This window comes from Carcharodon carcharias, chromosome 20, assembly GCF_017639515.1.
Source record: "Carcharodon carcharias isolate sCarCar2 chromosome 20, sCarCar2.pri, whole genome shotgun sequence".
NCBI classification, from domain to species: domain Eukaryota; kingdom Metazoa; phylum Chordata; class Chondrichthyes; order Lamniformes; family Lamnidae; genus Carcharodon; species Carcharodon carcharias.
The window spans coordinates 75,996,954-76,023,182 of NC_054486.1; the positions used below are offsets into that span (position 1 = coordinate 75,996,954).

A 26,229-nucleotide genomic window follows, 5' to 3' on the forward strand; every position below is an offset into this window, starting at 1 on the left:
CACAACTGCCATCAATGTCATTAGAATAAGGGCCAGGCTTGGCGGGCGGTGTCAATGTAAAACAGACACTGGTCCACAAGGTCCGCTGCTGAGTTTCTCCGGGTGTTTTTGTTCTAGATTTCCAGCATCCGCAGTATATTTATACTGGTCCACAAGGAGCGGCCACGGCGTCAGAAAAAGTGACGTGACTTCCAAAGTGATTAAACTATCTGGAGCTGTTTTATTCAAGAGCCAAACTTTTTAAGGAATATGCATGTGTAAAAACGGGCGACAAATGCAGTTTCACCGAAACGAAAACCGAAGCCAGGGACGTTTAGAGCGGGGCCGAAGTGTCAGCGATCGGGGTATGATATTGGGGCGGGGCCAGGGTCTGTGGGAGCAGCGGAGGGGGATGGGGGAGGGGAGCCTGGGGTCCTGAAGGCGGGGCCAGGATCCGAGGGAGCGAGATTTAAGGTACTCTGGGCGGGGCCAGGATCAGCAGGATGGAGGGGCCTGGGGGCGGGGCTAGGATTCGATGGAGCAGGGGTAGGGGTCTAGGGATGGGGCCTGTTGTAGTTAGGCCATGCCCAGTCCGCTGTTTGCGGGGGAACTCTCCAACAACAAATTTTCTATTTTTCGGTGGATATTTGGCCTTTATGATGTCGCCGCCGATTAATAGTTGTTAGGTTTAACAATTAGGGTTTATTACCAATCCATCTCCGCATCGAAAAAGAAAACGGTGCTTCGAATGCAACTGACAATCTTGCTGCCCTATTCCCGACCGAGGGTTAGTCCGCATTCGATTATTTCCGCTGTTAGTCGGGTATTTCCGTAGACCCTTGGTCATTTCCGCCCCCGCTCGATTATTTCCGCTGCTAGTCGGGTGTTTCCGTCCACACCGGATTAGTTCTGCTTGAATTCGGGTGTTTCCGCTGTTGATGGGTTATTCCCTCCCCCTCTCGGCTATTTCCGACTACAGTCGGGTATTATATGTTGTTTACGCCGTCACTTGGCTTTTTCCGCTAGCATACTGTGCGGGATCAGATTCTGTTGCAGGGCTTGCCATGCTGCACAGGTTGTGTTACATAACTGAAGTTGATCAGACTGTCCCTGTTCCCTTAAGGTCTCATCTTAGGCCTTTGTGTGACAGCTATAGACTTTAAAGACTATCACCCCACTAGTGCTGTGGAGAAGGAGGTGACATTTGGCACAAAATGCATTTACTTGACTTCTTAGCAGGGTGGGTTGCAGGTAAGAAATGGCAATCTTTAGTGTTTCAAAGTGAGAGAAGTATTCACTTTATTCTACACATGCAGTTGTTATTTTAAGGTAACATAGAAAGTTTTAAATTGACATACAAGCGGAAATTTTTTTTTAGTTTAGATTTTTTTCTAGTTATTTTAGCTTACTTGCATTTTTGGTAAATTAACTTGAAGGTTATTAAAATAGTTAAATATTATGTTAATGAAGAAGCTATTAATTTTAAAAGCTGAATGGAACAAGCGTGTTGGACTTATTTACTTGTGATTAGATTTGGATTTATTCAGAAACGATTGAAATTAGAAGGTCATAGTGGGGAGCTGTGGGACAGGATTCAGCCTTGTAGTTTGCAAATGTTGTCACACTTCAGGGGCAGTTTAAACAATTTTTCTAAGTGACATTGATTCTTAGTTTGTACAAACTATGTTTTATTTATTATGCCCTCCTTCCCAGGAGAGGCGTTCAAATCTGTTGTGTAGAATGGATTTCACAAAGTTCTACTTGGAAGATTATTTATTAAGCTCAAAGCTATGGGGTTTCAGTATAAATCTTTGAGTATCGTCATAAAATGGGGTACTTAAAAGGAATCGTGTCAGTGTGGGAGGAAGCTTTAAGAAAGGTACTCTAGGATCAGTACTGAGACTATCATTGCTGCTAATTAGCATAATTGACTTAACATACATATGAGTTAGGCACAGGAATAGGCCATTTGATCCCTCGAGCCTGCTCTGCCAGTCAATACGATCATGATTGCACTGATTGTAACCTCAACTCCACATTCTTGCCTATCTCCGATAATCTTTCACTCCCTTGCTTGTCAAGAATCTATCCACCTCTGCCATAAAAATGTTCAAAGACTCTGCTTTCACCACCTTTTAGTGGAAGAGAGCTCCAAAGACCAATTACCCTCTGAGAAAAAAATTGTCCTCATTTCGGTCTTAAATGGACATCCCCTTATTTTTAAAGTGACCCCCTAGTTCGAGATTCCCCCACAAGAGGAAACATCCTCTCCACATCCACCTTGAGAAGACCCCTTAGGATCTTTTATATTTCAATCAAGTCATCTCTTACTCTTCTAAACCCCAGCAGATACAAGCCTAGCCTGTCCAATTTTCCTCATAAGGCAACTCTCCCATTCCAGGTATTAGTCTAGTAAACCTTCTTTGAACTGCTCCCAATGCATTTACATCCTCCTTTAAATAAGGAGACCAATACTGCACATAGTACTCCAGATGTGACCTCGCTAATGCCCTACATTACTGAAGCATTACCCCTCTACTTTTGTATTCAATTTCTGTCGGGATACACAACTTTCTATTAGCTTTCCTAATTACTTGTACCTGCACTAGGGCACCCAGATCCCCCTATATCTCGGCGCTCTGCAATGTCTCACCATTTAGATAATATGCTTTTTTATTTTTCTTGCCAAAATGCACAATTTCACATTTTCCCACATTATACTCAATTTGTCAGATCTTTGCCCACTCACTTAACCTATCCAGGTCCCTTTTGTAGCGTCCTTATGTCCTCTTCACAACTTACTTTCCTACCTATCTTTGTGTCATCAGCAAATTTAGCAACCATATCTTCAGTTCCTTCACCCAAGTCATTTATATAAATTGTAAAAAGTTGAGGCCCCTGCACTGATCCCTGTGGCACAGCACTCATTACATCTTGCCAGCCAGAAAATGACCCATTTAAGTCTACTCTCTGTTTCCTGTTAGCTAGCACCATGCACCATGAGCTTTTATTTTCCACAATAACCTTCAATGTGGAACCTTATCAAATGCCTTCTGGAAATCCAGGAACGGTACATCCACCAGTTCCCCTTTATCCAAAGCACATGTTACTACTTTGATGAACTCCATTAAATTAGTTAAACATGATTTCCCTCTCATAAGGCCATGTTGACTCTGGCTAATTACTTTGAATTTATCGAAGTGCCCTTTTATAATGTCTTTAATAATAGCTTCTAACATTTTCCCTATGACAGATATTAAGCTAACTGGCCTTTAGTTTCCTAAACAAAAACAGAATTACCTGGAAAAACTCAGCAGGTCTGGCAGCATCGGCGGAGAAGAAAAGAGTTGACGTTTCGAGTCCTCATGACCCTTCGACAGAACTTGAGTTCGAGTCCAAGACAGAGTTGAAATATAAGCTGGTTTAAGGTGTGTGTGTGTGTGGGGGGGGGGGGGGGGGGGGGGGGGGGGGGCAGAGAGAGAGAGAAGTGGAGAGGGTTGGTGTGGTTGTAGGGACAAACAAGCAGATCATCAAAAGATGTCAACAACAATTTAGTTTCCTGCCTTCTATCTCCCTTTTTGAATAAAGGAATTACGTTCACTATTTTCCAATCTGATTTAGGGAATTTTGGAAAATTAAAACTCAATGCATCAACTATCTCACTAGTCACTTGTTTTAAGACCCTAGGATGAAGTCCATCAGGACCAAGGACTTGTCAGCCTGCAGCTCCAACAATTTGCTTGGTACCACTTCCCTGGTGATTGTATCTGAGTTTCTCCCTGCCTTCCATCTCCTGATTTACCGCTATTTCTGGGATGTTACTTGTATCCTCTAGAGTGAAGACCGATGCAAAATACCTGTTCAATTAATCTGCCATCACCTTATTTTCATTATTAATTCCCCAGACTCACTTTCTATAGGGCCAACACTCACTTTGCTAACTCTCTTTTTTAAATATCTATGGAAACGCTTACTATCTGTCTTTGTATTTCTAGCTAGCTTTCTCTCGTACTGTAATTTTTCCCTCCTTATTAATCTTTTGGTCATTGTTTGCTGTTTTTTTCTTTTCTGTCCAATCTTCTGACCTGCCACCCATCCTTGCACAATTATATGCTTTTTCTTTAAGTTTGATACTATCTTTAAGTTTTTTAGTTAACCACAAATGGTGAGTCCTCTCCTTGGAATTTTTTTTTCTCGTTGCAATGTATTCATTCTGTGTATTCTGAAATATCCCTTTAAATGTCTGCCACTGCATCTCTATTGACCTGTCCCTTAACCTAATTTACTTTAGCTAGCTGTGCTTTCATGCCGTCATAATTGACCTTATTTAAGTTGAAAATAATGTACTAATCTTGGATTCACTCTTCTCTCCCTCAAAATGAATGTAAAATTCAATCATATTATAATTGCTGCTAACCAGGGGCTCCTTCATTATGAGGTTATTAATTAATCCTATCTCATTGCAGAATACCAGTTCTAGTACAGCCTGCTCTCTGGTTGGCTCCAGAACCTGCTGCTCTAAGAAACTATCCCGAAAACATTCTATGAACTCCTCATCTACGGTACCTTTGCCCATTTTTCCAGTCTATATGTAGATTAAAACCCCCCATGCTTGTCACCGTACCTTTCTGACAAGCACCTGTTATTTCTTCCTTTACATTCCATCCTACCATGTGGGTACTGATAAGGGGCCTATAAACCACTCCATAAGTGATTTTTTGCCTTTATCATTTCTCATATCTACCCAAACTGCTTCTACGTCTTGGTTTCCTGAACTTAGGTCATCCCACTCTACAGTGTTACCATCATTTATTAACAGAGTCACCCCTCCACCTTTTCCTAGTTTCCTATCCTTCTTAGATGTCATGTGCCCTTCAATATTCACATCTCAATCTATGTCAGCCTGCAACCATGGGTGGAATTCTCCCAAGCCCATAGGCAGGTTCAGTGATAGGTGGGGAGGAGAATTCGGTGGGAGGTCCAAAAAATCAGTTTCACACTGGCGTGAAATGAAGGTGGGATCTTCCACTACTGCCTGCCATGGTGGATTGTGTTACCTGCCTGAGGCCGGTGTGAAACCGATTTGCATCCCGTTATTGGGATGCAGATGAAGGCCCATGCCTGATTCTCCGCAACGCCAGCAGGAAAACTCACCGGTCCAGAATATGTCTAGACCAATGTGGTGTGCAAAAGTTGGGACTTACCTAAAGGGCTTTTGTCAACTCACAGAAGTCAGACGAGAAGATGGAGGCCTCTGTACCCTGGAGCACAGGGTGCGTGGAGCTTCATCCATTTGGGTCCTCCGCGAAGCACTTCCCAAAAGGTGGGAGTTCTCCATACAGCAACCTCGTTGTTTCTTCGGACCTTTTCCGGGGACTTTGCCATGAGGTCAGACCTTCTTCCAGGGACTTCACCATGGGATCAGATCTTTGAGCAGCAGTATGTATGCTGGGGGAACGAGGGACTGTTGGGGGGCTGGGAAGACTATGTTGAGGTGTGAAGAGGGAGGGAGGTATGTCCAAGTTTGTGGGTATATATAAAGGTGAGGGGGTGGGGGGGTAGTGCAGAGAGGGCCATATCCAGGTGCAAGGAGGCAGTGGAGGGACATATGTCCAGATGTGGGGGGGCGGTGAAAGGGATATTTGTCCAGGTGTGGGAGGGGTGCGGTGGAGAGGGACGTATGTTCAGGTGGCGGGGTGGTTGGAGGGGTGGGGGGGGGTGGGGATGTGGGGAGGCGGTAGGTAGGTAGGGACGTATGTCCAGATGTGTGGGGGAGGGATATGTCCATCTGTTTGGGGGGGTTGCGGGGGTGTGGAGAGTGACTGGGTATGTCCAAGTGTATAGGGGTGGGGGCGGGTATGTCCAAGTGTGAAGGGGCTCAGATGGGGTGGGGAGTTCATTGGAGTCGACTGTTGACTCCTGGGGAGCAAACTGAGGGTAGGCATCGTACAAGGGAACGGTCAGAGTTACAGGGGCCAGAGGGAGCTGGTGGGGAGCCAACCAGAGGATGAGGGTGTGATGGGTGTTGCGTGAAGAGGTGAGGGTCGTTGGTGTTCCATAGGTAAAAACGGTCTTGGGGGTGGGTAGGAGGAGGGCAGGCAGGTCAATGTATATGGGGGTGTGATTCTTAGGGAGGGAGGGAATGTATTTGCTTACCTGGACATTATTAAAGGAAAAGGGAGTGGTTTGTAGGGTAATGGTAGGGAGTTCGAATGTAACACCAGGGAGGTCAGTGGTAATAGAGGAAAGAGCGTGTGTGACTGGGGGAGGGGAAATGGTGCCAGAGTGCAGGAAGAATTTCACAACCACCATGATGGTCTGGTTGAAATTAAGCAGAGCCTCATGTTGGAGGTCTGATATGTTGCGTGGGGTTTGGGTTACTGGGTGATCTCAACTGCACAACTGAAAGAGAATGCTAGCAGGGAGTATTGACAATGCTAAGGGTCTGGAACACATGAGACTTTGGGTGAAGGCTCCACTTGCGCAGGAGAGTGGCTCATATGGCTCACAGGGCCTGCTGCATACTCTTCTCCCTGTAGAGTCACTCAGGAGGTTGGGTATGCGCAGGAGTGGTGCTGGGGGGATCATTCGCGAAGATTTAAGAGCCACGCTGCAAAAAGACAGGAGACATTATTGCAGTGAAAGTTATAATTGTGACAATCATTTGTTCACCCATGCAACCAGTTGTGATCAGAATGTCTTTATTTTCCATGGCCTTCTTCTAGATGTTCCCCTGGCATCTGCAACAGGGGTGGAGGCAGCCTGCTGATTACTTTGCCCTGTTGCCTTTGATGACTTTGGCAGCTGTCCTCTAGAGAGCGGAGGGCTGGAGGGCCACGGCTTTCTTTGGCTGTTCTCCTGTGGGCCAGCTGCTCTTTCTGGGCTGACAGAACGAGGTTGAAGAGGTCATAGGCAAAGGGGATTTGGAAGATCAGGACAACCTCTGAGATGCCTGAGTGGATGACCCAAGAGTGTCCAGCTGCCGCTCCTCCTTCCTTTGCATGCCCGAAGGACCTAACCTGAATCCTTGACGGGGATGGGCACCTGTCGAGGTGCCCTGTCCCCCTCTCGTCTGCCAACTGCAACAGCTCCCCCGTAACTACTGCTATGGAGTGCAGGTCTGCACACATCTCCATTAGGATCTGCTGAACGAGATCTCCATGGAGTCCGCCAACCTCCCCATAGAGACCTTGATGTACGCACAGGTTGGCACCACCTCATCAGCCAACAGATGGACATACTCGCGTGCCATCCTGTTGAGGGCCTCTAACACCTCTGCCTGATGCTCCCTCTGCCTCTTGCTGACTCTCCACCTTTAGTTGAAAGGCCAATTCCAGAGTCCTGTAATCAAATTTGGACCTCACAGATGCGTATTCCCCAGCAGTGTTAGTAAGCTTGGGTGACGCTGCCTCCTCCTGCTGTGGAATCACATCTATAGGTGGCAACCAGATTGAGACCCTTTCTAAGCTAGAACTAATGCCCACTGAGGTGTGTAACCCTGGGCTGGTGGAGGATGCAGGTGTCTGCTGTGATGCCTCTATGAATGCTCATCTCTCCTCTTGTTCTCTCTCCTGGTTCCTCTCTGGGTTAGGAGTTTTACTGAGACCTGGTAGGGAGTCCTCATCCTCGGGCCTTGACCTCTTTCTGGTGGCATCTATAACTGAAAGAGGAGAGAGCCTGAGCTGCTTCCAGCATGGAGGCACATTTGACCCTCAGGTTTCTGGATGGATCCTTCCTGCATGGACGCCTAAGTCCAGCTCCCCATTGCCAAGTTCCCAGTCCTGCTCCACACCTGCCAGCTGAACTACCCTCTCCGAATTCTGTGAGAGGTCTCAGATGTGGGCGCCCCCTCCCCGTCTTCTCCTGTTCTCGACAGTTGTGCCTCATCTACTCCTGCTCAAAGATAACAGAAAAGTTGAGTTTGTTACTTGTATGTTGCATCCATTTGTACATTGCAATTTGACCTTCAATTCTCATACTTCCGCTCATAAGATAGCCCACTGTTGTATGGCATGGCATCACTGCACTTCAAGTTGTCCAGGAGGGTTGTGGGCCAGCTCCCTCCAGAGTGCTGAGCCCATCCACGTGCAAAGAGAAGGGTCAGGCAGGAATATGATTTGCGGACGTTGCTGGTGCCTTTGCACCTAAGCTTATTCTAAACCCCCTCCCCAACCCTGCCCTTCCATACAGTGATGTCTGTATGTGGAAGGGTAAAGAAAGCACAGTGGTTACTCCACTGCAGAGTGGATACATTGCAGTAGGGCTCTGAGGCATGATCATGCTGTTGCCACTGAGGCCCATGTATCCTGACTTTCACTGGTGTCGTGGTTAGTGTGAGCAGCTGAAGCTTTACTTACCCTGGCGGAGCGAATGAGGTCATTTATCCTTTTGTGGCATTGTATTGTTGACCTGCTCTGGACAGCCTGGACACTTACAGCATTGGCCACCTGCGCCCATGCAGGGTTCATTTCCCTGCTTAACCTTCCCGTCCCATCAGCTGGGTACAGTACGTTCCTCCGGACCGCAGCATGGTCCAAGAGGCGTCACTGAACTTCAGTGCTGCACCTTCACCTCCTCTTCCAGATATATCTGTAGTTTATATTGACAGTGAGGATATCTGGTCGCCTTTTAAACATGGCGCCTGGATATGATGGCAGGGTGATGTCAGGAAACCCCTGGCTGCATAATTAATTACACCGGAGCTGCAGGATACCACGGGATTTCCTGTTGGTCTGCTCAGTGGGAAACACTTCCTGTTCCTGCCCCTGCCACAGAAGTTAGCCCCGGATGGAGAATTCCACCCCACGTTTCTGTAATTGCTATCAGATAATACTTATTTATTTCTATTTGAGCTATCAGTTCATCTGTTTTGTTTTAAATGCTACATGCATTCAGATACAGAGTCTTTAGTTTTCTACTTTTTATTATTTTTGGAACCTCTAACCTTATCTGCCAGTTTACCCTTAGATTTATACTCTTTATCCCTTCCTGTCACTGTCTGTTTATCATTTCCCATATTAGTACCTTTCTCTCTTGCCTTGTCTCTACCCTTTGATTTACCACATCTTCCCAAATGTGTTTCCTTGCCCCCACTATTTAGTTTAAAATCTTCTCTATTTTCCTAGTTATGCGGCTCACTAAAACATCTGTCCCAGCACGGTTCAGGTGTAGACTGTCCTGACGGTACAGCCCCCACTTTTCCCAGTACTGGTGCCAGTGCCCTACAAACTGAAACCAACTTCTACCACACCAGTCTTTGAGCCACACATTCATTTCTCTAATCTTATTTGCCCTATGCCAATTTGCATGTTGCTCAGGTAACAATCCAGAGATGCAGATATCCCAAACTCTGGCACTGGGCAGGCAACTCAGTCTTCTGGACTCTCAATCTTTGCTACAGAGAACAGTGAAAATTTCCCCTCACTATACTACCACCATATTCCTTTGTGCTGCCCCCACTTGAATGGCTTCCTGTACCACGGTGCTATGGCCAGTCGGCTCATCTATGCTGCAGCCCCAAATGAGCTGAAAGAACTTCAGGCCTATTGGACAATTGCAAAGGCTGAGGCTTCTGCACTCCTGCCCTCTAGGTCCCCCTACCTGCCTCACTCGCAGTCATACCCTCCTGTCCCTAACCACTGACCAAATTAGAAGACCCTGTCCTAAGGGGTGTAGCTTCCTCCTGGAACAAGGTGTCTAGGTAACATTCCCCCTCCCTGATGCATCATGGTGTCTGCAGCTCAGCCTCCAGCCCAATGACTGAGCCGAAGCTCCACGAGCCACAAACACTTACTGTAGATGTGTTTGCCTTGGATCACACTGGCATCCAGGAGTACCCACATGCTGCAGCCTTGACATGTCACCTGTCCTGCCATCTTAATGTGTTTTAATCAACTACTACATTATTTTATTCAATTATTTTCCTTTTTTTACATATTTTATTAACCGTACCACCAATTTGTATGCTATTTCAAACCTTAGGAATAGAATAGAGCTTAACCAATTACCAGATACTGACCAAACAGCTAACTTCTTCTCCTGAAGTAAAGTAAGAACCGATCCCTACAAGATGAAAAAGTTAGAAAAAGCAAAGAAGCACCTCCTTCCCCTCTTCACCTAACTCCCATATTCACCCAACTCTCAGCACTCTTGTTGACTTACATGAGAACACAAGAAATAAGAGCAGGAGTAGACCATATGAGCCCTCAGACCTCCTGTGCCGTTCAATACGATCATGGCTCCTCTTCTTTCTGTCCACTTCCCATACCTTTTGATTCCCTGAGAGACCAAAAATCTCTCTCAAATATATTAAATGATGTAACATCCACAACCCTCTGGGATTGACAATTCCAAAGATTCACAGCCACTGATTCATGGTCACCTACCAAAATGGAAGAAAGTTCATTTGGGAAGACACCAAACACAGAGTGATTTGGTCAGGAACATTCAGAGGTCAAGTCAAGGTGGCGGAAAGAGTGCAAAAACCGCCAAATGACTCATGCAACTGATGCCCCAAGCAACGCCTGCCCCACATGTGGCGGAGTCTGCAGATTGCACATTGGGCACCTCAGCCATATCAGAACTCATCGAACCAAAATAGAAGCAAGTTATCCCCGAATCCAAGGGACTACCTAAGAAAGGAGAACTTTTGAAAAAGGCCAATAGGCATTATGTAAATTAGTTTTTTCTGATTTTTATGGATCCGCTTCACAAAAGTTTTGTGGAAGATATTAAATGAGAAAAAGCAGTGGAATTGCAGGAGGCAGCTCAGAAATTATAGAATAGGAAGGGCAAAATTCAAGTAGGCAGAACAATGAGAGATGAAATTTAATGCAGACAATTGTGAAGTATTGTATGTAGGAAGTGAAGGTTGAGTACAGTAGAGTATAAGACTGAGGGAGTCATGCCCAAACTGTTTGGTGCTTTGCTTCTTACCACACTGAGTACAATGCCCAGATCTGGTCACTGACAACAACTTGTATTTTTATAGCACCTTTAATGTAATTAAAAAGAGAATTATCAAATAAAATTGGACACTAAACCACATAGGGAGATATATGGCAAATGACCAAAAGCTTGGTCAAGGAAGTGCATTTTACATAGTGTCTTACTAAACTGATTGCTGGGATGAGGAGATTGCCCTGTGAGGAGAAATTGAGTAGAGTAGGCTTATATTCCATAGAGTTCAAAAGAATCAGAGGTGATCTCATTGAAAATTATAAAATTCTTATGGGGCTTGACAGTGTAGATGCTGTTTGTTTTCCCTGACTGTGGAGTTTAGAGGCAGTGGTGTTAGTCCCAAAAGAATGGGTTGGCCATTTAGAACTGTGATGAGAGATTTCTTTGGAATTCTATACCCTAGAGACCTGTGTATGTTCAGTTGTTGGGTATATTTAAGACAGAGATCAACACATTTTTGGATATTAGGGGAATCAAGAAGTGTAAGGATACTGCAGGAAGGTGTAGCTAAGGTAGAGAATCAGCCATGCTTTTATTAAATGGCAGAGCATGCTTGAGGGGCTGAGTAGCCTACTCCTCCTATTTCCTTTCTTAGGAGAGAGGACGAGAGGTTTAGGGAAGTAATTCCAGAGCTTAGGTATGGCCACCAAAGATGGGGCAATTAAAATTGGGGATGTTAAAAAGGCCAGAATTGGAGGAGCGCAGTCATCTTGGAAGTTGTAAGGCTGGAGGATGTTACAGAGATAGGGGAAGAGTGAGGTCATGGATGATTTGAAACCAACAGCAACTTGTATTTATATAACACCTTCAACATAATGAAATGTCCCAAGGTGCTTCACAGGAGCTTTATAAAAAAATGTTTGACATTGAATCATAGAAGGTGAAATTAGGGCAGGTAGCCACAAGCCGGATTGAAGTGATAGGTTTTAAGGAGCATCTTAAAGGAAGAAACAGAGGTAGCAAGGTGGAAACATTTAGGAAGGGAATTCCGGAGCTTGGGGCCTAGTCAACTGAAGATGTGGCCACCATGATGGAGCAATTAAAATTGTGATGCTCAAGGGGCCAGAGTTAGATGAGCTCTTGTATTAGGTGGGTTGTGGGGCTGAGGGTGATTACAGAGATAGGGACAAGCAAAGCCATGGAGTGACTTGAGCACAAAGGATGAACATTTTAAAATCAAGGCACTGCATGACCGGAAGTTAATGTAGGTCAGCAAACACCAGGGTGATGTGTGAACAGGATTTGGTGCGAATAAGAACATGGGCAGCAGACCTTTGGATGACCTGTAGTTTACAGAGGATAGAATGTGATAGGCCAGCCGGAATGTGTTAAATGGTCAAACCGGGAAGTAACATTGGCATGGATGAAGTTTTAGCAGCGGATGAGCTGAGGCAGAGGCAGAATCAGGTGATGTTATAGAGATGGAAATAGGCAGTCTTCGTGTTGGCATGGATATGTGGTTGGAAGTTCATCTCTGGGTCAAATTTGGCACCAAGGTTGCAAACAGTCTGGTTCAGTCTCAGACTGTTGCCAGGAAGAGAGATGGAGGTCAGTAGCTAGGGAGCGGAGATTACAGTGGTGTCCGAAAGCTTTGGTCTTCCCAATATTTAGCTGAAGGAAATTTTTGCTCATTCAAACTACTGGCTGTTGGGCAAACCATCTGACAATTTAGAGACTGTGGTGGTAAGGTAGAGCTGAGTGTCATCGGCATACAAGAAGTGGACACTGTTTTTGGATAATGTTGCCAAGGGGCAGCAAGTAGATGGGAAATAAGAAGGGGTCGGGAATAGATCTTTGGGGGATCCAGAGGTGATGGTGCAGGAATGTTAAGAGAAGCCATTGCAGGTGATTCTCTGGCACGACTGGATAGTTATGAATGGAACCAGGTGAAAGCAATCCCACCCAGCTAGACAATGTGGAAAGGCATTTGAGGAGAGACAAATTCAGCCTTGTACATTAGTGTTTGATCCCTGATGCTGGATGTGAGATATGAGGAAAGAACGGAGCTTTTAAGCTTTGAAAGCAGCTGTCTTGAGAGAATGAAAATGCAAATCTGGACAATTACCTTAAGTTTAAATTCCTTTAGAATTGAAAGAGTAGGACAAAGGACATTGTTTCAAATTAGTAGTTGGCTTAAACTAGTACAAATTAAATCTAGAACTGATGTCAGGAAGTTCTTCTTTGCAGAGTAATCAGTGCATGGAATGGATCCTGGACTCATAGAAGCAAAACCCCTGAAACCATTAAGAAATAATTGGTTATGTAGTGGGAGGATTTTAGGATCATTTTGGGTGGATCAGCTAAGATGGGACAATTGGCATTAATTAATTGTGATCCCTTCCTAAGACTATTGGTTTCAATAAACTTCTGGGCACTTTTTACAAATGTGAACACACTCCTGGAGACTCCCCATCTTAACTTCTAGAAGATGCTGTTAGTTACACAAAGGAAAGCAGCCCTCATAATTAATACATAGCATCTAAAATAATGTACTAGCAAGACAAAAAATACAAAAATCTGACCAAAAAAACTAAAAATACTTGGAAAAACTCAGCAGGTCTGGCAGCATCTGCGGATAGGAGCACAGTTAACGTTTCAAGTCCGAATGACCCTTCAACAGAAGTTTTTTGCTTTTATCTAAAAATCTGACAACCTGGTAGACTGTAACCTGGAAAGCCAGGATTTGCATCCCATACGTGGTTTGCTGGTAACTCATACCAAAGCCACAAGCACATTGTTTGCATCCCACAGCTTCTCTGTGTATTCAGTCACATTATGTGCTAGGTAAGTAATTAGAATGATTCCTTGTAAGTTTAATTGAGATGGAACTTGATATTTTATGCAAGTGATCTCATTATATAAATAGTAATATTGTTTCTGTTTTTATACTGATTTTTAACCTCAAAATTAATTTCAGCACAGACACCTTTAAGTGGCACGCTGAGGGCAAAATTCTTTTTGGCATTGTTTCATTTTTCTAGCCTTTTTCATTTTGGTTTCATTACTAATATTTCCTGTCTCTCTATAGTTCAGATGATTTTTTTCCTTAAGGGATCTGTATTACTTTACAAATACCTTTAATTCCTGAAATAGCGAAGGATGCAGAATAAGTGCTGTGGCTATTGTTAAGTAAAAGTTTGTAATTTGTGTGCACCTTCCTTTCATGGTTGCTTTTACAAACATTTATGCATCATTTCATAACAAAGGACACAATGGGCAGAATTTTACCGTCAGCGAGCAGGGGGCGGGACCTGCTCGCCGACTCGTAAACTGATGTGGGATGATGTCATGCGGAAGCCCCAACATCACCCCGCTCCATTTAAATTTTCAGCTGCGGGCCCATCGACCTGTCAATGGCCAATTGAGGCCATTGACAGGATCACTTAACCAATTAAAGGATCTGCCTGTCCAACCTTAAGGTTGGCGGGTCGGCCAAGAGCCCCAGCAGCAACTAGAAAAAAAACATGAAATCTCATCCAACGGTGGGATGAGGTTTCATTAGGGTTTTAAAAATTGTAATAAAGTTGTTCTGTAAATTATGAACATGTCCCAACTCATATGACATTGTCACATGAGGGGACATGTAAGGGAATTTTTTTTTTCTATTAATATTTTTAAAAGTCCAGCCAATCTCCCTGAAGCTGCACTTAGCTTTAGGGAGATGAATGCGCTCTTTAGCGCGCATGCACGAAAGAGTGCATTCTCGATTTTAGGGATTCCTCCCCCATCTGCACAGGGAGCGCATAGCGCTTCCTGGCGGATGTCACGCTGGGCGGGCCTTAATTGGCCTGCCCATGTAAAATGGTGGTATGGCACCGATCGCTAGTGGCGATTGGCTCTGTGCCTGCCTGCGATTGGGTCAGGCCCGCCCACCCGACAAACGGGAAATTCTGCCCAATATGTTACAGATAATTTTCTACATTCTTTTGATAATTTTATCATTGAGTCTTTTTGAGAATTTTTTTTAAAAGGTGCAGAAATAAAGAAAATCAATACAATTTGCTGAACAATGAAGAACATAATATTTACCCCTGTGTATAGTACTTGTGTGCATCATTAACCCACAAGGAGTGTTTATCTTCTAGGCTCTCTATGTATTGGAAATAGTTTGGCTGGTGTTGCCTAGTACTATGAAATATAGAAATTGCACGTTATGACATATTCTAAAATAACTTCAGCAAATTAATTGTACTGGTAAAGTAGCTGAATAATCTGCAGGCTTGATATCTCTTGTGTTGAGTTCCCTATCTTTTCTTGGCTATAAGTGGGGTGTAGGCGTCACCCATTGAGGGAAGTCAACAAACCAGTTGAGGTAGGTACAAGGAAAATATGTATTATTTATCTTGCAATTGCAGCATTTGGAAACCAGGATCAATAGTTTCCAGTGAATGAAAAGCCTGAAAACTCATGAATTATGATCCTTCGTCATAACTGTGACATCACTGGACTTTTATCTGCTGGTTCCTATCTGGATTCCTGGGACATTTATATGAAGTGGGGAGATGACTCTGGTTGAAGCAGTGCATCTAGCAGGGTTCAAAATACAAGGGGTGGCAGGCAGAAATCCAGTAACGAGGCCCGGGAGAGCCACCTACACCAAGAATGTCTTCATGTGCAGCAGAGAGAACGTCCGTCCCATTTTAATTTTCTTACCAACATTTAGGCGCTCATTCCTGTATTGATGGCAACAAGAGGGGTAAAAATCAAAAGTGATTTTTGTTGGAACTATAGAAGTTGAAGTGAGCATACCAACCCTAGGCGCTGTTGAGCCTCAAGCTTATGATGACAGTGGATTGAAGGTGACAAGTTACAGCCTCCTGCATAGCTTTTACTGAATGTCCTGCTTCCTAAGAGCGGGTTGGTCGCCAAGCCCATTCTCTATCTCCATTAAAACCAGATATGGCTGGCTGGGGTCAGGTTTGAAATCTTTCAAATTTAATTCCACCCAAGCTAAACTTGCCTGTTCTTGGGGGTTGAAATAACGCCTTTTGTCTCTGATAAAAACAAAAAAACTGCGGATGCTGGAAATCCAAAACAAAAACAAAAACAGAATTACCTGGAAAAACTCAGCAGGTCTGGCAGCATCGGCGGAGAAGAAAAGAGTTGACGTTTCGAGTCCTCATGACCCTACGACAGAACTTGAGTTCGAGTCCAAGAAAGAGTTGAAATATAAGCTGGTTTAAGGTGTGTGTGTGGGGGTCGGAGAGAGAGAGAGGTGGAGTGGGGGTGTGGTTGTAGGGACAAACAAGCAGTGATCTGCTTCTATCACTGCTTGTTTGTCCCTACAACCACACCCCACTCCACCTCTCTCTCTCTCTCTCTCTCTCTCTCTGCCCCCCCACACACACACCTTAAACCAGCTTATATTTCAACTCTTTCTTGGACTCGAACTCAAGTTCTGTCGAAGGGTCATGAGGACTCGAAACGTCAACTCTTCTCTTCTCCGCCGATGCTGCCAGACCTGCTGAGTTTTTCCATGTAATTCTGTTTTCCTTTTGTCTCTGAACCAGTAACTCGGATTTTTGCTTCTGAAACCTATGCATTTTACTTGTCATAAAAAAAAGTTTATTAATGTGAATGCCCTCGATTGGTAAGTAGACAAAGGACCCCACAACAGTTAAAAGAAGTTGTTTCTGTTACAATCTGTCTTATTAAAATGTACATAACAGCCGCTTTAAAAATTCACTGCTTTCTCTCCATCTACTGCATGAAATAGAAACATTCTATGCAGATCAAAACAAAACAAAATTTGTTATTTCAACTATTTTGTAAATATTATTTTATAAGATAGCATATGATAGCTGTATTAAAATAGCTTACAAATACTCTTAATGCTTTAGCTGATTTAAACCAGGACAAATTTGTTAAAACTTCCACTTTGAGAAATTAAAATGTTTTTGGTGAATTTTTGTGTTCATTCATGTCAGGAATATCATTGTGTTTGAGATTAATACATTTTTCCATCTTAATTCTTACACTAAATACTCCCATACACACCTTTTAGAGTGACTAGATCCAGAGTAATGACCCCTTCCTTTTTATAGTTACATTGTGGTAACTGGAAAATGTCAATGGCTCTGACTCAAGCTGATAATTGGGTACTGCAGTGTCAGCCACTGGAGTGCGACACCTATTGGGTTAGTATAGCTAGCTGGGATACTACTAAACCTTTGGTGCAACTGTGGTATGATACGACGAGACATATGAAGTCGAGGCAGAAAACAGAAAGGTATATTGCATTGCTTACAGTGCAGAAAGCGATGGAAAGGTTTTTCATGAAATTAGAATTCAAGTCCAAAATCACTGTTGATTCATTTACAGGTAAAGTTGGTAGCTTATTATAAATCTTGTATGTAGCGGATCCCCTAATTGCGTGTGGCTGTCTTCTCTGTCTCAATCAATGTTAAACTGTGTAGCAAACCAACCATCACTCGCTGGGATCAGTGTGCAATTCCGACGGTTTTCCACTGTGTACTTCCATCTCATTAGAAATGAGTAAGACTGATTAATGCCACTTTGCTTAACACCCGGGAGAATAATATTTTATCATAACTGAAATCTAGTTTCTGGAGGTGAAAGAGCAGAATGTGAACTGGGCTGGTTGAAGCTGAATAGAGGGAGCTTTATGTTGCAACTGCCCCTTGCTCTGAAGAAAGCCATGAAGAGGAGCAGAATATAGGGCAAAATAAAGAACGTGACTGAGTCAACACACGTACAGCACTTAAATTTTTTGAAGTTTACAGACTGCAGTAAGATAGATATTTTAGAAATTTTATGTAGGTATGTTGAAGATTTCCTATCATGTAATGTTTGCAATTAAAATTATGTTTTATATCCACTGGTGTGAAATCTACATTGCCACCACAGGTGGACTTGCTACTGCTGTGGGATATCCTTTGGATACAATCAAGGTTAGTGTATTTATTTGAGCTGTTGACAGAAATTGTCCATGTTTATACCCATGATATTGTAGTTAATACCTGTTGTCTCACTAGGTGAGAATTCAGACACAGCACATGTACAGTGGTGTTTGGCACTGTATTCAATCAACATATCAGAGAGAAAAGGTAAATCTGAGTTTTTGTCAATTAATGTACAACTTTGTTGAAACAGAGTGTGCTTATTTTAGAAACCTCTTTTTCTTTATTCATTTAGTATGGTTTTCTTGGATGTTACTGTGTTTAACTTGAATAATTGCCAGAAGCTGAACACTACAGTTTTCTAGTTATGAAGTATTATTGCAAACTCATCCTTCAAAATCCATTTATCTGTTTTAAATTCATTATAAACTGCATGGCCTTCAATTTGGGCCAACCTTCATTGCATCATTTCCAATGTCTAGTGCTGAAATATCATGTTGCAACCTCAACCAATATAAATTTATCTGCTCAACTAGAAGGCCAGGTACTATGCAGTAAGGTTTGAAATAATTTTTATAATTTGGCAAAAAGATGTTTTTCAAGTTAAATATGTGAACAAGGGAACAGGAGTAGGTCATTCAGTCTGTGCAGACATTCAATGAAATCATAACTCCCTCCACCTGTCTGGCACTATATCCCTTAGTACTCTTGGCTAGTAAAAGTCTGTTGATCAGGTTTATAATGATTAACTGATATACCTACTGTAGGAGAGAGTTCCACCATTCTACTACCCTTTGCACAAAGAAATGTTTCCTAATCTATCTACCTAATGGCGTGGCTCTGATTTTAATGTTATGTCCCCTTGCCCTTGACTCCTTCAGCTATGAAAAATATTTCTATCTACTCATATCAATGGCATTCTAAATCCTAAAAACCTCAGCCCAATCACCCCATAACACACTATATTTCAGGGAATACAAGCCAAGGTTTTGTAACTTATCCACATGGTAATATTCTGGTGAATTTGTGTTGCACCCCTTCCAAGGCCAATATATCCTTTCTAAGTTTCAGTGGCCAGAACTGTACACGGAACTCCAGATGTGATCTAACCAGTGCTTTGTACAACTGTATCAAAACTTCCTCTCATTTATAATCTAACCCTCTAGTTATAAAGGCTAACATTGCATTAGTTTTTTTTGATCACTTTATGTATCTAATGACTACATTTTAGTATAAAAACAGAAAATGCTGGAAAAACCTCTGCAGGTCTGCCAGCATCTGTGGAGAGAGAAACAGAGTTAATGTTTCAAGTCCGTATGACTCTTTAGAGCTACAGACTGAATTTTAGTGTTCCGTTCAGAAGCCAAGGATAACATTCATTCAAATCTTAACTCCAAATTAAAATTATATGGGGAAGAGTGGTTGTCATAAGTCTCAGATGTAGGATTTTGTGTTCTGCAAAAAAAAACTGAATTACTGTTAATTATAAATACAACTTGAAATTAGACAAATTTTAGATCTTGGAAATTGTAATCCAGTTATTTATTTCTTCAATTGTAATATCAGAGTTGCGAAATGATGAGATTTGTTGTATCTTTTACTCAGGTATATGGATTTTATAAAGGAATGGCATTGCCTGTTCTGTCAGTGTCTGTATGTGGTTCAGTTTGCTTTGGCACGTACAGAAATTGCCTCAATTTTTTAAGTCATTTGCGGCAAAGTAGCTCAGAGGTGAAACCAGCCAGACTTGATGTTTTCATCGCAGGCTGCTCTGCAGGGACTGCTGAGGTAAGTAAGTTGTTATATGATAATTGACATACAAGCTCAGGATATTGTTTTATAATGCTTTGGTTTTCAGGCTAAGTTAATTAGATTGTATTTGGTTAATTCTGTACCTAATGCATGAATTTGAGGGGGTAGGGTGGTAGAGGAGGGTGATTCCACTGACTTATGAAACTTAGAACTTTTGACAAAATATGATGTGATTTCTAAATTTTTGTCTTGAATCAGGTGATCTAAAGTATCCTAGGTAATTAAATTTTGGATGACTGGATAATCGAGTTTAGTTGCAGTACACCTTTTATCTTTTCTCGTAAGAATGCAGTTTGAATGTATGTGCTGCCACTACTAAATTGGATCTACAGATTACCAAAAGTTCTCCATATTATTTTATGTAAAAGGCTTTCTGATTACTGATATAAACTGTTAATAAATCAACATGTGACTTCACAATTTTGTGTATGCCTGTAAATAGTTGCAAGCTTGTGTATAGCAACTTTGGCTCAAAGGTGGTATTCTCACCTCTTGAGTCAAAAGCTTTCGGGTTCAAGGTCCACGGCCGAACCCAAACACAATCTAGACTGACTCTAAATGCAGTATTGAGGAAGTGCTGCATTGTCAGAGATTCTGTTTATCAGATGAGACATTAAACTGAGGTGACTGTGAAACTCTTTGGGCAACCATGAGGATTATGAAGTGTGCTGTACAAATAGAAAATCTTTCTTTCTTCCACCTTGCAAGCCAACCATTCCTGACACCTATGCCCCATTAAGTTCTATGATTGTATCTGTGCTAAGTGCACTCCAGAAGTTTTGTTTTATTTTGGGTGGACGGTAAAAGAGACCAGCTAACAGAGGGAAATGTCACATTTAACTGTGGTATTGTTTGCTAATATGTTTAACATTGTAATTTTACAGGAAGACTATTTATTATATGGTTTTGTAAATTGGATAATTCTCTGCAAATTAAGAGATTTTATGGAACATCTCCCAAACCCACGACAGCTACCATCTAGAAGGACAAAGGCAGCAGACACATGGGAACACCACCGCCTGGAAGGTCCCCTCCCAGCCACTCACCATCCTGACTTGGAACTATATTGCCATTCCTTCACTGTCACTGGGTCAAAATCCTGATACTCCCTCCCTAACAGCTTTGTGGGTGAACCTACACCACATGGACGGCAGCAGTTCAAGAAGGCAGTTCACTGCCACCTTCTTGAGGGCAATTAGGGATGGGCAATCAATGCTGGCCCAGCCAGTGAAGCCCACATCCCATGAATGAATATTTTTTTTTAAACTTCAAAATATGAACTGATCAATCCATAGCACACAAAGTCCAGTGCTTACGTCATTAAAGTCATAGATGGTTCTCCAATAAATGATATATTTGTAAATTGATTTTGAAAAATGTTTTTTAAATGTTGTGAATTTTGTCCCCAGCCTGGCTTTATCCTAGTGTCTCCATAACGTCCTCGAAGGGCCAGAATTTTTAAAATCCAAACCTAAATCTTTTGTATTGTCATTAAAAATATTTTAAATTTTTTTTCAGGCTATGGTGTTTGCTCCTATTGACCTAATCAAAATAAGACAACAGAATCAGACACATCCTCATCAGTCTTACCAAGGTCCTCTATCTCGTGACCTTTTATCAAAGCCCAAATACAGAGGCTCAATCCACTGCCTAATAACAGTAATAAAAGAGGAAGGAGTTTTGGGATTGTACAGAGGTATTACTGCACTGTGGTTAAGAGACATCCCATGCTTTGGATTATATTTTTTGGTATACTCTATTTTCACTGAATGGCTAACTCCACAAGGACAACATAAGCCAGGTATTTACAAATTTGGAACCATTTCAAGGTCAGTTCAACAGATAATTTTACTAAATGGCTTAGCTCTAATTTTATGATTGTGTCGTCTTGTTCTGGAGTAATTTTTCTGTTTCTATCCTATCGTTTTTTTTATTATCTAACCGCTGTGTGTCATGCCTATGTTATTTTTAAACTAATTCGTAGGATTATAGATGTTGGCAAGCCCAGTATTTATTGTTCATCCCAATATTACACCATTTGCAGGTAAATGGTGACAGACACAATGAGGGGAACTTTAATCCCCAAAAAGCAGTGGGTTGGATTGGTGGGAAATAACTTAACCCCTGCCTCTTACAATTTTAACAGAAGCGGCATGGGCAAGCAACCCACTGGCAGGAGGCAGGACACTAATTTAAATATTTTAATGAGGTTGTGTGGCTCTTTTTTTTTACTCCATTTCAACTTTATTGTGGGCCAGCTGAGTTTGCTGGGGAAATTTGGCAGTTACAGGGAGGTAATGCCTACTACATGGTACAGATAAATGCTTTTTCAGCACTGCTTGTAGGTTGGGAGGACAGAAATGCTTTCCTTCAGCCCTCTAATCAGACCTGTTGATCTTCCCTGCAATTTGATGTGCTCCACAGCCTAAATAGCCAAGTGGTTATGGTACTGGGCTTGTAACTCCAAGATCAAGAGTTCAAATCTCACAATAGCAAACTGTGAAACAATGTAACTTCATCTGAAACAGATGGAAACGGGTTTGTACTTGAAAGAGTTACAATCTCCTTTCAGCAACTCCATATCCTCTGCCAGTTCCACATGATCTCCTCCCCAATCTGCCTGAGCCCTACCAGATGTTCTCCTCTCCACCCGAGCAACCCACCGCTCCCCCACCACCTCGATCTCTGTCGTCCTCCTCTCCAGTTCCTGGCTGTGGCCTGGTGCCAACAGCCTCTCAGCCTGCCTGCCAGCCAGCTAACCCCTCAATCTGGTTGGCTGTGGCAGGAAATTGAGTTGAAAAATGGTAATTGGGTCTGCTGTTTTAATTTCAGAATGACTGGAGGGACACCTATTCTTTTGGGTATACTGATTACAGAGCTGCACCCCACCTTGCTTTGTAACCTCCAGCCTCCTCATTAGTATTGGGCCAATAGGTTCACTATAATATGACAAGGAACCCCATATCTTTACTAATATGCCATTGCTAGTGAAATTGTGAAAATATGCATCTAAATAGGTGCTGTGTTTCAAATACCTGGCCTGTTTAGAGAAAATCGATGTCTAAATTATTGAGCAAAAAAATGTAAAGTTGTTTACTTTGTAGTATTTTGTTTCAAAAGCTTACGGTTTTCTCCCTTTCACCTTGTATTGCCAAAGCTTATTGCTAGCAATTTGAATTTCAAATTGGAAGTATAATAATATTTTGCATGTAAGTTGCGGGATGGCAGTTGGTTACAAATTAACCCTATATTCTCCCAAAATACATATTCATTTTAAAAAGTGACAATAATGGGATTTATTGGTGTTATCATGGCTCAGTCTTGGCTCATTTGCCTCTTAAGCCAGAAAATTGTGGGTTCAAGTCCCACTCTAGGACTTGAGTCGATAAGGTGGACCAACATTGCCAGGGAAGTGATGAAGGAGTTTTGGTGCTATCATTCAGATTAACGTGAGGTCCGATATCGCTGATATCAGCTTCTGAATATATGGATAATTTCATCTGATGGGCACATGAATTGAAACCATCCTTGATAAAATTTTACATCTGTCCAATTGGCTGTTGGTCCTCTCCATACTGTCGAATAAATCCAAAATGAGAATTGCTTCTGATAACTGTTACTACAAGTCTATTAAGAAATAATCTAAAATTTAGTGGCTGATGCTTACCATAAACTTACAAGATATTAATCAACTGATGAAATAAAAACACTTATTCAAAAGTCATATTGCCCTCTTCATCTTGCAATCTCTCATGGCCTTTCTACTCCCAAAGTTTTGATGGCCATCTCCAACTAATTTTTTACATTTCTCCATCCAAGCGCCCCTTCCCCTTTCCAACTCCACTTCCTTCTTCATTTACCTCAAAAAACACACTTCACTCAAGTCACTTACAACTGTCCTTTCAAACTTCCGATTGCCTTTTGCTGACTTTCCATTCCCCACAATGCTTCTGCAGCTCTACTAATCCCTCATTCCCACCTTTGTTTCCCTTGGTCCCACTCAAACCTTTACTCTCTTCCCATTCTAGTTTCTCCCCTGGTATGACTCCCAGCTTTGCTCCCTCAAGTCCAAGACTTTGGCCGTCACATTATTGGATCTGGCTGGACCACATCGAGCACTATCTGGGCAAACAAAAGCAAAATACTGTGGATGCTGGAAATCTCAATTAAAACAGAAAATGCTGGAAATACTCAACAGGTCTGGTGGCATCCATTTCCAATCTTCTTTCCTTTCCAAAATCTTGAGTGTATCATCACCTCCCAAATTATGCCTATCTTACTCCAACTCCATGTCTGAATCTTTTCAATCAGGTTTTCATCTTACAAAATTGAAATGATGCCATAATCCATGGATTCCAAGGAGGTATCTTTGTTTTTCTCCTCTTCTCAGCTACAGGCGGTCCCTTGGTGAAATCAACTGAAAACATGGGGTCAGCCTCCACATGGGTACTGAAGATGCCAAGATCAACCTTTTCCAGCATCTCTCTTAACTGCTGTATTGTATCTGTGTTGTCAGACCTCTCATCAGGCATGGAGTCTTGCATGATCCACAATTTCTTCCAGTAAAACATTGGGAAGACTGAAGTTATCATCTTTAGTCCTTACCACAAACTCTGTATCTATATGCCTGAATTTATCTCCTCTGATCATGGGGTTGAATTAGACCCACGGCAAAGCTGAACTTCCAGTCCCATATACTCTCCATCCTGAGGACTGCCTACTTACACAATCATAACATTGTCCACCTCAGGCCTGCCTTGACCCATCTACAACTGAAACACTCATCCACGAATTTTTCACCTCCAGGTTGGATTATCCACTGCTCTCCTGGCTGGCCTCCCAAACTGCATGTTCTGTAAGCTTCAGCTGACAAAATTCTCCTGCTTGTACCTTGCACCACACCAAGTCACCCATCAGTCCTGTCCTTGCTGATCTGCATTGGCTTCTAATTACTTCAATTTAAAACCTTCACCCTTGTATTGAATATCTCCTCGTGACTTCCTCCTGTAACAACTTCCAGCCTTGCTATTCCCCCACAAAAAAGTTTCCTTTTGTTCAACTCTGGTCTCTTATGTATTTCCTTTCTCATTGCCCCACATTGGTTACCATACCATAAACCATTCATCTTACTTTAAAACTCTCCTTAAAATCCATCTCTTTGACTAACCCTCATCTTTTTTTTTTAGCTTTACATCTATTTTTGTCTGATTATATTTCTGTGAAATCCTTTGCAATGGCTTTCTATGTTAAAAGCACTATACAAATGTAGATTGTTGTTGTGGTCTTTCAGAATGTTTGCAAACATATATTTGTGTTAAATGTGGTAACAAAAATATGGAGAAACAGTTTTATATGTTGAAGATATTTTGAGTTTAAAAACTTTTTCTTCCTCATCAGATTGGACAGCCATGTTGTTGGCTGGTGGATGTGCTGGCATGACTTACTGGACATTGGCAACTCCAATGGATGTCATGAAATCCCGAATGCAGATGGATGGCATGGGACAGCAGAGATATAGTGGTGTACTGAATTGTATTCGTGAAAGTTTCAGACAGGAGGGAACAAGAGTTTTCTTCAAGGGTTTGAGCTTGAACTGTGTCCGTGCATTTCCTGTTAATGGACTGACATTTGTAATTTATGAAACTGTGCTGGCATTCCTTAGAAAAATAAACTTAAAAGATTAATGAAGTTCAAGAGCCCCTGAAAGCTTTATATTTATAAAACTTGCTGGTTTAAAAAATTATTTTAAAATGAATAGAAAATTAATTTTATTTCACAAATAATCTTTGAAATTAATTTTGATATTTCGAGAAATGGCACCTTGTTATTTTGAATGTTATATTTATCAGCAGTGATTCCTGTGGCATCCATCCACAAGTACCCGTTACTGTCTTGTCTGCATGTGAAAGTCTGGGCACCAGCCACAACTGTTTCAATATGGCCCTGTGGACTCTGCCAGAGGATTGATTACTACTGTCGTCTCCACATCTCCTCCACCCCCTGCAATGTACATTCACTTGCCAATAAAATCCTTGCCACCCATGAGCTTATTGTAGACTATCATATTGACATGGTCTTGATGGGGACCTGAATGAAAGGTGATGATACTTTTCCTCTTACTGCAGCTTCCCTGCCTGGCTATACTTTTCACCACTTGCCCTGCTCAAACTGTGATCTTTAGATCACAACTTGGTCTGTCTCCCTATTCCTCTGGAAACTTCTTTGAGCATCTCATTTGTTTCACCCCATATGCCTCCTATTTAAAATACCCTTGTTTTGTACTGTGCACTCAAATATCAAACCAAGTTTCTTTCTCAAATACCTTCTCTGCTTTCCTCCTTCAGCCTTTGCACTGACTGACTTTTCAACCTCTATTTCAACTCCTTTTATTCTTTCTCCTCTGAATTCACTGCCTTCCTTTCCTCCCTAAATCACTCCATCCATTTAAACTCCCTTACCCACATGCTTGACCACACCCTTGATCTTGTCATCTTGTATATCCTGACTACTGCTGTATCACTGATGAGGCAATTTCTGATAATTTCCTTGTATTGCTCTCGACCCAAATTTCCCTTCCCCTTCCTAATCCCACTTCTTTCTGTGATTACCCCGGAAAAAA

At 42.3% G+C, this 26,229-nt stretch overlaps 1 protein-coding gene across 8 annotated transcripts; it reads left to right on the forward strand.

Annotated features, from left to right (window-relative positions):
- The first annotated feature begins 236 nt into the window (after window positions 1-236).
- Window positions 237-25,297, forward strand: slc25a47b (solute carrier family 25 member 47b). 8 transcript variants are annotated; one of them, XM_041215064.1, is made up of 6 exons: window positions 237-344; window positions 17,806-17,849; window positions 17,934-18,005; window positions 19,404-19,586; window positions 21,129-21,439; window positions 25,008-25,297. In XM_041215064.1, exons 1-6 carry the CDS (start codon window positions 254-256, stop codon window positions 25,126-25,128), a joined length of 822 nt encoding a protein of 273 aa, XP_041070998.1. In that variant the 5' UTR covers window positions 237-253; the 3' UTR covers window positions 25,129-25,297. The 8 variants fall into 8 exon arrangements, with proteins under 8 accessions (XP_041070998.1, XP_041070996.1, XP_041071002.1 ...); XM_041215062.1 differs by having other exon boundaries at window positions 21,129-21,411; XM_041215067.1 differs by lacking the exon at window positions 237-344 and adding an exon at window positions 660-766 and having other exon boundaries at window positions 21,129-21,411.
- Window positions 25,298-26,229: the final 932 nt, after the last annotated feature.